General features: G+C 36.7%; 1 protein-coding gene across 1 annotated transcript; it reads right to left on the reverse strand.

The window, feature by feature from the left end:
* Positions 1-2,808: 2,808 nt before the first annotated feature.
* On the reverse strand, positions 2,809-11,814 carry LOC136853160 (activator of 90 kDa heat shock protein ATPase homolog 1). Its single transcript, XM_067128491.1, has 9 exons — positions 11,637-11,814; positions 8,697-8,779; positions 7,331-7,530; positions 7,019-7,139; positions 6,378-6,481; positions 6,053-6,181; positions 5,668-5,769; positions 5,155-5,291; positions 2,809-4,264 (listed from the first exon to the last, which is right to left on the reverse strand). Exons 1-9 carry the CDS (start codon positions 11,714-11,716, stop codon positions 4,177-4,179), a joined length of 1,044 nt encoding a protein of 347 aa, XP_066984592.1. The 5' UTR covers positions 11,717-11,814; the 3' UTR covers positions 2,809-4,176.

Raw genomic sequence — 11,814 nt, forward strand, 5'->3', positions numbered from 1 at the left:
AAAAAGGGTGTGGTTAGTATGGACGACAACACCAGAGGGGTCAACCAGTCCCTTCAGTCTAAAGACTTGGCTCAAGACTGAGCGATAGCCTTTTTCCCAAGACTGAGAGGAGTTTGCCTTTGTGAAGGTGGAACGAGGAACCCTGCTGTCTGGTAAATGGGACAGGGGGTTGCACAACCTGCTGGACAGCTGGGAACTCTCCAACCCACAGATCGGGGAATTGGCCAAGGAAACCTGACTGATGGTCACCCTTCAGGAGCTCACTGAAGGGTAATCGTGATGGACGGGACCAGGGCCAGGTGTGAAGCCATGGAAGCCTCCCTCGCCCACTCCTGAAAGTGCGATGGTGTTCGAATGGTACAGGGGTATGGGAAAACATCACTAGCCCTGTAAAACCGCCCTCCAAACAATGTTCGAGATTTGGGTCAACCACCCTGGATCCCTCCCTGCAGAAAAAAGATTGATGAGGGTCAGTTGTTTAAAGAGGACGTAGAGCACCCACAACACCGTTGGTCTGGTTTATTCCCCATGCCAAGAAAAGCATGAAAGCAAACCCAAAATCCAACGAGCATCCGGTAATAAGAAATGCTCTTCCAAATGTCCAGTGACAGGCAAAAACGAACGTCTGCTCTTGGAGACAGCAGACGAAAAAGCGGTTGGAGATTGTGGGCGAGTGAGGGGTATTCCCCCCCCCCACACGTCCCCCATAACCACCAGTGAATTACCTTGTCACCAAGTTCAACAACCCTCACCCAGTTCACACTGATGGGTGCTCCTGTAGAAAAGTTAAGGGTTTGTACTTGCATAGCAATAAACAGTTCTTCTTCTTTACCATTGTCCTTGGGGTGGGTAAGGATGGATTAAAGGTGCTTAAGGAATTATGTTCATGATGTTTTAGATTTACAAAAGTTTATTGTAGTTATATGCCCAGTCGTTAAGGAGTATAAGGGTTACGTTAATGATGCCTGGTTTTGCCTATATTGCAATTTTGAATTGTGAAACTGCTTTAGATAAGATGATAATTTGTTCATAAATTTTACATGTTTTTTATATATTTTTGTATTCTAAAATGGTAAATATATAGACCACAAAGTAGTAATTTTAAATTTCTCCATTTTTTAATTTTTATTAGAAATAGTTCAAAGTATTTAAGAAAAATATTACTGCTTATGAGATGATGTTTGGTCGTGTATACCGTATACGCTCGTGTAAAGTTCGACATTTAAAAACCAATTTTATGGCCTGAAATTTTTGGGTCGAACATTACAGTTTTGGAAGAGTGTGAGATTTTGGGACTAGGCCAAGCCTAGGCTTTGGATTTTCCCGACAACGGAAGGCAACAAAGTAGCATTTCCTTCCACAGAAATTGACAAGCTATTTTTGTTGTTTTTGTAGAATAAAGATGATTTACACAAATGTTTTACTTATCCGAGAATCTTTTATCATTGTTACGCTGTTTCTGTATTTGTGGCTGTTCTAGGCTACAATAAGTGTAGCCTACATTTCCCAACTGTCAGTAGGTATTAGCCGTCATTTGTATTTCGTTAGCTGATTTCTCTTTACTTGCTATTCACGAAGATTCGTACATTTTTTTATCTTTTGGTAAAAAGGACGTGACAAATTCAAAAGCGTAAAAAAGTCACGCAATACGTTTAATGAAAGAAACAAACATTAGTGAAGAGATTAACGAAAGATTAGAGTAGAAGTGTATGATGATTATACTGCTCGGTAGTTACAGCGGTTGCTTGACAAGCTTTCGGCAATTATGACAAAGCGATTATAAACGAAGAAGGTCGGAAGTATTTTTCTTTCGTTTATTATAGTCAATTTTAACGATGTGAAATGAGTACGTACTGATTTTTTACACATTTTATAGGCATATTCTAAGCTTTTATTTTCTTAGTTTAACTCGATTTTTAGATGTCAGAATCTTAGACTAGGCTACGGTAGCGACTGCTAACATAACGTAGGCTACCATCACGTCCAAATACATAAAAACGTAGCCTAGGCTTATTGCCAGAATCAAAACTCGAACATTAAATGGGGCATATGCTAAAATCCTAATATACGCAGTAAAAAATGGGGGTCGAACATTACATGGAGTCGAATATTACACGAGTATATACGGTAGTTAACTAACCCCTTGTCTGGAAATCATACAAACTTCATTGCCATAGTCTTGTCAAGATCAGTCAAGATCATTTCAGGAACTGGGAAAGGAGGACGTGACGTCTTTAGCCATTCCATCAGAGTGGATCTGCTTTCTGTGACTTTTATTAACTTGACACAGTTATTCTCTGACTCTTGAAAGTAGGAAGAGTCACAATTATATTGCAGGCTATTTAAGTAGGTGAGGCTGTTAATACATATGTATTGGCCCAAATCTAGAGTGTAGAGCTTACATATTACTGTCCAGACCTTGGCACAGAAACCCTGCAGAATGCTAAATCCTCAGGAGATTTAAAAGATTTACTTGGGTGAGAATGCCCTTGGAAATTACCAAGTTTCAAATGGACAAGAGAAGTGTATGTGGTTAACCTCTTCATGTATGTTGCTAACTGCATAATTAGGCAGTTGCAAACTACTGTGTATACTAATAGGTGTGTTTTAAAATTGTCAAAAAACCTTTTGAATTTTGTTAAAAAATCATAAGTATTTTCGTAATGTAAGACAATTATCAAGTCAGTGGAATATCTGAAATATTGGAAAGTTAATAAATTCCTTACTCAACAGCTCAATATGCAATCGTTTGAATATCAATAATTAGAATTTTTCTTGTGATAACTGCACGAGTTAATTACACCACTGTTTGTTGGAAATAAATAAAATTTATTTTATGAAAAATTTACATAACTGACAAAAGATTTACAGATCTTAAATGGAAACTATATATAAGCTTGCATTGGAAAGAAATCTCAAAAACAAAAAATAAAAAATAAGCCAATATGAAAATAAGTAGCTAATTTATCACAACATTTAACCTTGAATTGCAATGCCAGGGTAAACCAACTTCGAAATCAAAATACCTTACTGTAATGGGTGTATGTGCTTACTGACTGTTCGTTATGCTTTCCTCAAAACTGACAAATACACGGCTTCATCAGGGCACAATTCATCAAGGCATGGGAGTAGTTTCATGGAAAGTTACATTCTGCAGTAAAAGCATTTCTGATTTGTTTCTTGAGAGGTCATTTCATTTCATGTGAAACCCCCACTTACAGAACCTTTAAACCAGATGTACGGACATTACAGAATAAAAATTCAAGTTTACAGAAACAAGAGTTTTTTATAATCAATTCTGGAAAAGATTTTCTTACAGAACACAATTAACAAAAAGTCAGGCATACTCTTAAGGAAGTACAATATATTTGAACATCATATGAGGCATACTCTTAAGGAAGTACAATCTATTCGAACATCATATGATTCAAGTTTATTATAACAACCCAAAATGAAATGTTTAAGTACCTAACTCAATGGCATACCTGGGAGCTGGCTGCGAGGCCACATACAATCTCAAGTTTTAGTTATCAACTGGCATTGTAAGTACTGTACTAAAAAAAGTAACAAACTCTGCCCGCCCTGTTTTTGCTACCTGAGAAAAAAAACTACGTTAAAGAGCTCGACCTGGAGTTCAAATGACTTAGCCCCGGCAATGCCAACGAAAAGCCCTTTGTCCCAAGATCTCGATCTTCGCCTAAGCATTAAACTGAATGACTGCACGTCTGCATTTAGTCAATCCAATGCTAATGTGTGTAAGGTTACAAACTTCCATTTCCATAAAAGGCAGGCCAGGTAAAATCGAACCGGCCCTCGGCCACGCAAGGCGCGGTCTGAAAACGACACTGGCAAGTCAGCAGTTAAAAAGTCTACGAAAAACTAAAGCCTGACAAACCACAGAAAGCTAGTTTTGAAACTTACAAATCTAGTAACTTACAGTTACCGAACTATTCACAGTTTTCCACTTTTTCCACCACTGGGTTTTCGCAAAGTACGCTGGATGCTGCAAAAATTAAGGTAGTAATGGAGGCTAGGCTGTCAAGCCTTCAGGAGTGTAGTGGGGACAGTCAAATATAAACACAAACAAACTGTAAATGTTCTCTGCTCTTCAAGAAAGCTGCTGGGGGCTTTCACTTGCAAATTTATGTAATGATGGCGCTTATACCAGACCAAACTTCAAATGAGCATGGTGCCAAAGCCAAAGGTCCTCTTGATACTTTCCCAGTAATAATTTCGCCATCCCTCTCTCGTCCTTTCTAGGTCGCTGCAAAAGAAAGCCATCGTTCAGTGTCAAGGATTGGAGCTTATTTCGACAAAACATACCTAACTGTGTATCACAGCATCCTGCCAATATGCTTATTTCTATATCATCTAGCAAACAGATGGAAAGAAAAAGACCTGTGTATATAAGTAGAATGTTATCTTAAGAGATAATAAAAGAATGGACATTACTACTTTACAACCAGACAACTGAATTAAAATACTTCGCTCTTATAGGGCTGACCAATGAGGCAACTAACTTTATTAAGAGGAAAAGGTTATATAAACCTCTAAGCTCAGATCATAGCATTGTTTATTCTTGGTCTTCTTCTTTTACTGTTTTAGCTACATTTTTCGTATCTTTCTCGTCTCTGTCTCTGCTTTTCCAGCATATTTTACAACCTTTGAATGTTCTGTCAAGTTTAATTTTCTTCAAATTTCTCCTTTCCCTATGGTATTTGTTTTATATTGTATTTAAATAAAAATAATTCAAACCCATTCCTTCAACAAACTCCTCCTTTAAAGTTAATCCAAAAATAAATTTACAAGCCCTGGTGGGTTCCACAGTTTAATGCAGAGGACTAAAGTGCCGTGGGTTCAAACACCCTGGGTAACTATACCTTCAGTATTAGATTCACGCAGATTTGGAAATTTCTGACAATAACTGTGCACTCAAGTAGCCACTCAATTACACCTAACATCAATCTTTTGGAATTCCCGTCCAACATACAGTATTTTCCATGAATTAGTAAATACAATACTCATGTAAAGACTATTGATCATTAATTTTGCCATGGTTTTCTTAATTACTAAATCTGAAGCAATTACATGTGATTATTCTGTCAAGAAGTTTACCAAGTCTTTAAGACTGCAAGGTGAATAAACTATACTTACTTCGATGGGATTCCGGTCTGCGTTAAGGTGAGTTCCGTCTGGTCTTCCTTTTGAACCAAATCTATAACAACTTCTGAGTAATGCCCGTTGGGCCAAGATCTAAAGCGCCAGTTTTGAGTTATCCGCTTGTTGGGAACCTGGTTGACACAAATTGCAATTTTACAATTTTGAAAATATATAATTTAAATATGTACTACAATTGCCTCCTGCAATTTTACATTAGGAAATATATAATTTAAATATGTGCTGTAATTGCCTACTAGGTCTAATCCATATTAAATTATTAATGGTTGAAACACAAGTGCACGCAATACAATTTGTTATTACGCTGATAAAATGACTCTTGGCTTCTTCAACGACCTGAAAATTAAAGTATTTTCCATTAAAGATCACTGAAAATTAAATAAAAATGCCTCTGTTTTTAAATAAATTGAAGTATGTCTTGAACCTAACCCCAAACATTTATTCCAAGTTCCTGCCAGAGCGATGAAAAAAACATGTACTGACACTTACCAAGCCTGTAAATTCTCCAGTGATATTACCCCCAAAAAGTTCAAATTTTCCACCCTTTTCAACCTCTAGTTTAACGTCGCTGTGAGTAAAGGCAACCACCATCTGAAAAAAATAATGAACATAATCTCCTGATCTCTGTTAGTGTTACAATAATACCTGTTCTCACAATACTGCACCAAATGTTCTACTTGATCTGATACCTGGTTCAGAGCCGAATTTTACAGAACATAACAGGACAACAATATGAGCATCTATAATAATGACTATATGTTCTACTGGACAAACAGATTTATACCTACTTTTCAGGGAAATCAAAGTTATCGGCCCTTATTTCATTTATACTTACAAAGTTTCCAACTATTACTACGGACAGTTCACGGCTCACCTCTCTCTGTGTCAATGCTCTATACAAGTCGTCAGCTGTGCACTTGAAACTCTGTGTCTGAGTGAACCTAGAAGTGGAGATTTTACAACCAAGGTCCAACTTGTCCAAGTTATTTGTTGCGTTAATCATCTGCAAATATCAGATACCTCCATTACATTCCTTGGTATCGTACAAGTACCGTCCTTCTTGATTCCATCCGATAATTAGAATGAATGACCTTCATATTACACAATATACAATTACTGATTGAGTATTAAACAACACACTATACATCACTGAAATTCTTACTATCTACTTCCTTTATTGCAATCAACAAAAGTCTTACATTAATATGGGTCGATTTTTCTACGGGTGGCGAGTTTATACAGGTCTTATTAGTTTTTGTTGTTGCTTGATCTTTCGTAGGCAAAATAAGATCAGTAGCGTATTCTGAAAGAAATAAAATAACACTGAAATCCTATGCTTTCCAGCTTAGCGCAAGGGAAAATGTATACATTTCTATGGATTTGTAATAAAAACAAAGCTGTACTTAACAAGTTTGCCATGCCTGACCGCTTTGGGGATCGAGCCAGCTATAACTCTCACTTGCTATGGTACAAATATCGAGCTAGTTACATTAACAAATCAAGTTTTAGCATTTAAATCATACTTTTATGCAATTCAAATCTACCACTTTGAGGACTCCTTGTCCAAAAACATAAATCAAGAGCTTAGGCACTGTATGATAAAAAATGTGATTCAAGTGATTACAGCTCTGTAATTGCAAAACATAATTCAAGATCTTAGGCACTGTATGATAAAAAATGTGATTCAAGAGATTATAGCTCTGGTAAGTGACAGAGTAAGTGTCTTCACAACAAAACTGGTCTTAAATAGAATAATTTTAAAGAATACAAATTCCAGGGAACATAAACCATATCATTTGGTTTCACATATCCTCCGCAGAAAACGACACCAATCACTTACCTCGTTTCAAGGCAACAATATATTCTTGTATTTTACTCTGAATATCTTTATACCCTTTTTTTCTTAAAAATTCTTTAACCTGCTCTCCTTTCGACCCTCCCGCGGACAGAGATACATTAACCTGAAAGATTTCATTTTACGAGTTACGGTAAAAACAACACCAGCAATTTCACATGACTATGTATGCAATTGGTATCTGAACCTAAAAATCACAAAGCATTATATTCCAATACTTTGTAGAAGTTTTCTTAGAACATATGCCAAACACAATTTAAAAAGCTTTGTACATAAAACAAGGAATATCTGACTAACATCAACTTCTGAGGCATCATTCTCCTCCGATAAGTTCGGAATCTCCATGGTTCCTTTAACTTCTTTTTTGGGATCTTCATACAACGATGCCTCCCACTCCAGTTTCAGAACCCATTCATAAAAATATATGAGTTTTCCTTTTCGATTGTTGATCATCGCTTCGCCTTCCGCCTTCGAAACCTCTTTCACTGTTACCTTGGCTGCAATTGTAAAGGATTATCTGTTAACACTGTAATGCAGGTAGAAGTTAAAATAAGAAATGGAACTGATTTTTTACTACAAAATAAGAAATAAAATTGACTCCCTATCAAACTGTTATTCAGGGCTGCTACTTCAAATACACCCACAAGTATTAAAATCTGAATTACAGTCGACCCCAAGTATTCACGGGGGGTGCATACCACAACCCCCCCCATGAATACTTGACACCCCTCTAAAAATGCTTATGACTGCCCGTGATAGTTCAAACACCAAAAACTCCCTCTAAAACTGCTTATACCCGAGTACTTTAATAGTTTTATCACAAAAAATGCACTTAGGCATCAAAATGATAAGAAAATACAGTAATAAGTGCATATTTCTCTATGAAAAATACCCCGAATTGGCAAGTTTCCTGTGAATAATGTGTATATTTGTTCCACAGAAAAATCTGCTAATCCAGAACTGCCAATAGGCCGGGGTCCACTGTACTCCCTTTCAGAGCACATTAAGGAAATGCTAAACTAGTGGAAAAATACAAAGCTCATGTCTCTAACCTCTCAAAACACCTATTAGAAAGACTACTGTATTTTGACAACCATATTAAAGGTAGCAAATGAGAAGTAGGTGTATCTTGAGAGCTAAAGTGAGAGAAACTAAAGACACAAAAGGCTCTTGGCCTCTCATAAACTATTATTGAAAAAAAAAAAGGCTTAATTTTATGTCTCCACACTACAGTGCAATCTTTTTACAAGTTGTACATCTGTAAACAAAGATAAATATTATACAGGCAGTCCCTGGTTCGTGATGGGTTCCGATCCGACACCTCATTGTAAGACGAAAATCGTAAGAAAACCTTACTTTTAATCCTTTGTGTGTCTTGAAAATGACATAACCTGCATTTTTATTAAGTTTTTCATGAAAAAAACTCCTAATTTTTACCATTCTGCCATTTTGGAATCGTATTTCTTCTGTCAGGTTGGCGTCGTAACCCGGGAAATAATTTTTAATTAATATATTTCCAGAGCATCGTAAGCTGAGCCCCTCGTAACCTGGGGACTGCCTGTATATACTTTGCATTAACATTTAAACATATATGCCCTCAACAATTACGCATCAACTTTCCCAAGTTTTCGAACATCAGTACAGTACCTAGGATAAAACTTACCTAATCCAGGTTCGTCAATGGTCATGCCCTCAAACAACAACTTGAATTTTTCTTTGCTCCAACCACTGGCATTCTTTTCACACCTGCAATAGTAAATTCATGAGAAACAGCTCAACTTTTGACAGTAAACTTTCATATTAAAAAACCAGATACTGAATTTACATGGTGCATTTCCTTATGCCAAATCATGTTTAATTCTGCTGACTTTACAGCAGTCATTTTTATATGTTTCATTAAATTACAGTAAACCTCCATATTCGCGGGGATGCGGTACCAGAATAGCTAAAATATAATTTGAATGCCTTTCCTGTACTTTTTATACTGATGGCAGTGCATTCTCTATGGAAATAGCACGAGTTCAAATGACTACATCCTACCGTAAACTGTTCTTTGGGAAAATGATATCCCATATTTTTAATGCAAATTTAAAATAATTGTTGACTGTAATGTAGACGGTGTTTCCCAGCGTAACATTATCTTCTGGAAGACCAGGTTTTATGTATTTACCTTTCTAAAACTTAGGAGAGACAGGATGTTTCCGCATGAAAAGATTTGATTGATTCTGTGACATCACCTGCCTATTACAACAACAGATGTATTCTTGCTTCACTCTGAAGCCCATCCGTGCGACCAGACTTCATGCTATATTTATAATTAAATTTGCTGAGTGTATGTTATTAAATATTTGAAAAACTGAATGAGTGCCTCTATAATACCTGTACTATTTTCTCATGTCTGTGAGTCCAGAATTATTCTTTTTCAGTGCTAACCTAAGCTACAGCCATGACATTGTCAGTAGAACTATAAACCCAACACATTTGTGTTTGTTATTCAATCGTGTTCTCACAAAAAGCTTGAAAACAAAATCGTGTTTTTTTTTCAAGTTATTCTATGTAAAAATACTAGAATGAATACATTTTGGGCATCACCTTATCATTTATTTAAGTAATCTTTTTTTTATTGCTAACCTACGTCACTGTGAACACATCCGTCGGTGAATACGAATTGCATCTGCAGAAGTTTGCCTTTGTTATTCAATAATATTTAGGGGAACAATCAGGTGTGAATACATACAGTAATTTAATTAAAAAGTTTTTTTTTTTTTTTAATTTAATTAAAAAGCTTTTTTTTAATATAAAATTAATAGAATGATTACATAAATGACATTGTTTATTCACTTCTTGGGTGTGTACTTTTTTCTTTTTTTTTCAATTTAATTAAAAAGCTTTTTTTTAATATAAAATTAATAGAATGATTACATAAATGACATTGTTTATTCACTTCTTGGGTGTGTACTTTTTTTTTTTTTCAATTTAATTAAAAAGCTTTTTTTTAATATAAAATTAATAGAATGATTACATAAATGACATTGTTTATTCACTTCTTGGGTGTGTACTTTTTCTTTTTTTCAATTTAATTAAAAGCTTTTTTTAATATAAAATTAATAGAATGATTACATAAATGACATTGTTTATTCACTTCTTGGGTGTGTACTTTTTTTTTTTTTTCAATTTAATTAAAAGCTTTTTTTAATATAAAATTAATAGAATGATTACATAAATGACATTGTTTATTCACTTCTTGGGTGTGTAGTTTTTTTTTTTTTTTTTTTTTTTTTCAGAGCTAGCCTTGGGTATTGTATAAATGTCCTACAGTGGAAATGAAGATTTCACCTTTGCCCCTAATAACCTTTATAGTCACCCTGACGCTAATGAAGATAACCGAAGAGATGAAGACCCCAGTTATGTAGTTGATGAAAATCTTACTATGGGGGTAAACAGTTCAGGGGACAGTGATCCCTCAATCAGCTGATTGACCAGTTGATGAATGGATGACATACGAACATGACTTTCACGACCATGTTGGCACTTCTGAGGATGAATTGGATGACTTTTTGATCATGTCGACACTTCTGAGGATGAACTGGATGACTTTCTTGATCATGTCGACACTTCTGAGGATGAACTGGATGACTTTCTTGATCATGTCGACACTTTGAGGATGAATTGATGACTTTCTTGATCATGTCGACACTTCTGAGGATGAATTGATGACTTTCTTGATCATGTCGACACTTCTGAGGATGAATTGGTTGACTTTCTTGATCATGTCGACACTTCTGAGGATGAATTGGATGACTTTCTTGATCATGTCGACACTTCTGAGGATGAACTGGATGACTTTCTTGATCATGTCGACACTTCTGAGGATGAATTGGATGACTTTCTTGATCATGTCGACACTTCTGAGGATGAATTGGATGACTTTCTTGATCATGTCGACACTTCTGAGGATGAATTGGATGACTTTCACGACCATGTCGACACTTCTGAGGATGAATTGGATGACTTTCTTGATCATGTCGACACTTCTGAGGATGAATTGGATGACTTTCTTGATCATGTCGACACTTCCGTGAGTGAACTAAGCAATTGATGACCCAGACCATGGAAAGGACATCGAGAGCAGAAAGGTTTGAAAGGCGTAACGGGAGGAAAACCTCGCTGTTAAGGCCGCCCTAGGAAAAAATTAAGAGTGTATAGTAATATGAACGGAGGTACAGTAAAAGGAATGATAGGGGTCGCAGCTAGGGGCCTTAGGAAGGCATGCTGAAAAGAAGCTTTAATAATGCCCACAGTGTACCGCATGAGGTGCTATGAGGGCACTACACATCTACGGAGAGTATTAAACCCGGGATACCCATTTCACCGTCAGTAGGAACCCCACCCCCGGGGGGGGATATCCGGGGGGGGGAGTTCCTACCGACCTAACCCGCCGGATTGCACCCCAAATATTAAAATATATATAAAATATATCGTAATATTAAGCTCGACGTTGCCTCTGAAGCATCAAAAAACCGACCGCCCGCACGGGAACAAAATCGAACGAAACGTCAACCGCGCTGACTAAAGTCCGGCAAACGGTAGACACTCGACTCACCAGTGCCAATTATTGACATTCGTGGCGTCGGGGCGTTCCTCCACGATCCACCTGGGATCCCCTTCGCCCCATTTGGCCATTGCTGCGGTGAAGAAACGAAGGAAAGGAAGGTAAATCGACTGGAGTCGGTCTCGGGACTCGTGTCGTTCTTCTCCTTGTCTGAAACTGGCTTATACTG

Source organism: Macrobrachium rosenbergii, chromosome 26 (assembly GCF_040412425.1).
Source record: "Macrobrachium rosenbergii isolate ZJJX-2024 chromosome 26, ASM4041242v1, whole genome shotgun sequence".
Classification (NCBI taxonomy): Eukaryota; Metazoa; Arthropoda; class Malacostraca; order Decapoda; family Palaemonidae; genus Macrobrachium; species Macrobrachium rosenbergii.

What these genes read in the sequence shown, in the direction of transcription:
- LOC136853160 (XM_067128491.1), bottom strand. Translation starts at nt 11,716, where the DNA reads ATGGCCAAATGGGGCGAAGGGGATCCCAGGTGGATCGTGGAGGAACGC. An exon ending in AATGTCAATAATTGGCACTG is followed by an intron (nt 8,780 to 11,636) that starts GTGAGTCGAGTG and finishes TTACTATTGCAG; the next exon opens with GTGTGAAAAGAATGCCAGTG. An exon ending in CATTGACGAACCTGGATTAG is followed by an intron (nt 7,531 to 8,696) that starts GTAAGTTTTATC and finishes TTACAATTGCAG; the next exon opens with CCAAGGTAACAGTGAAAGAG.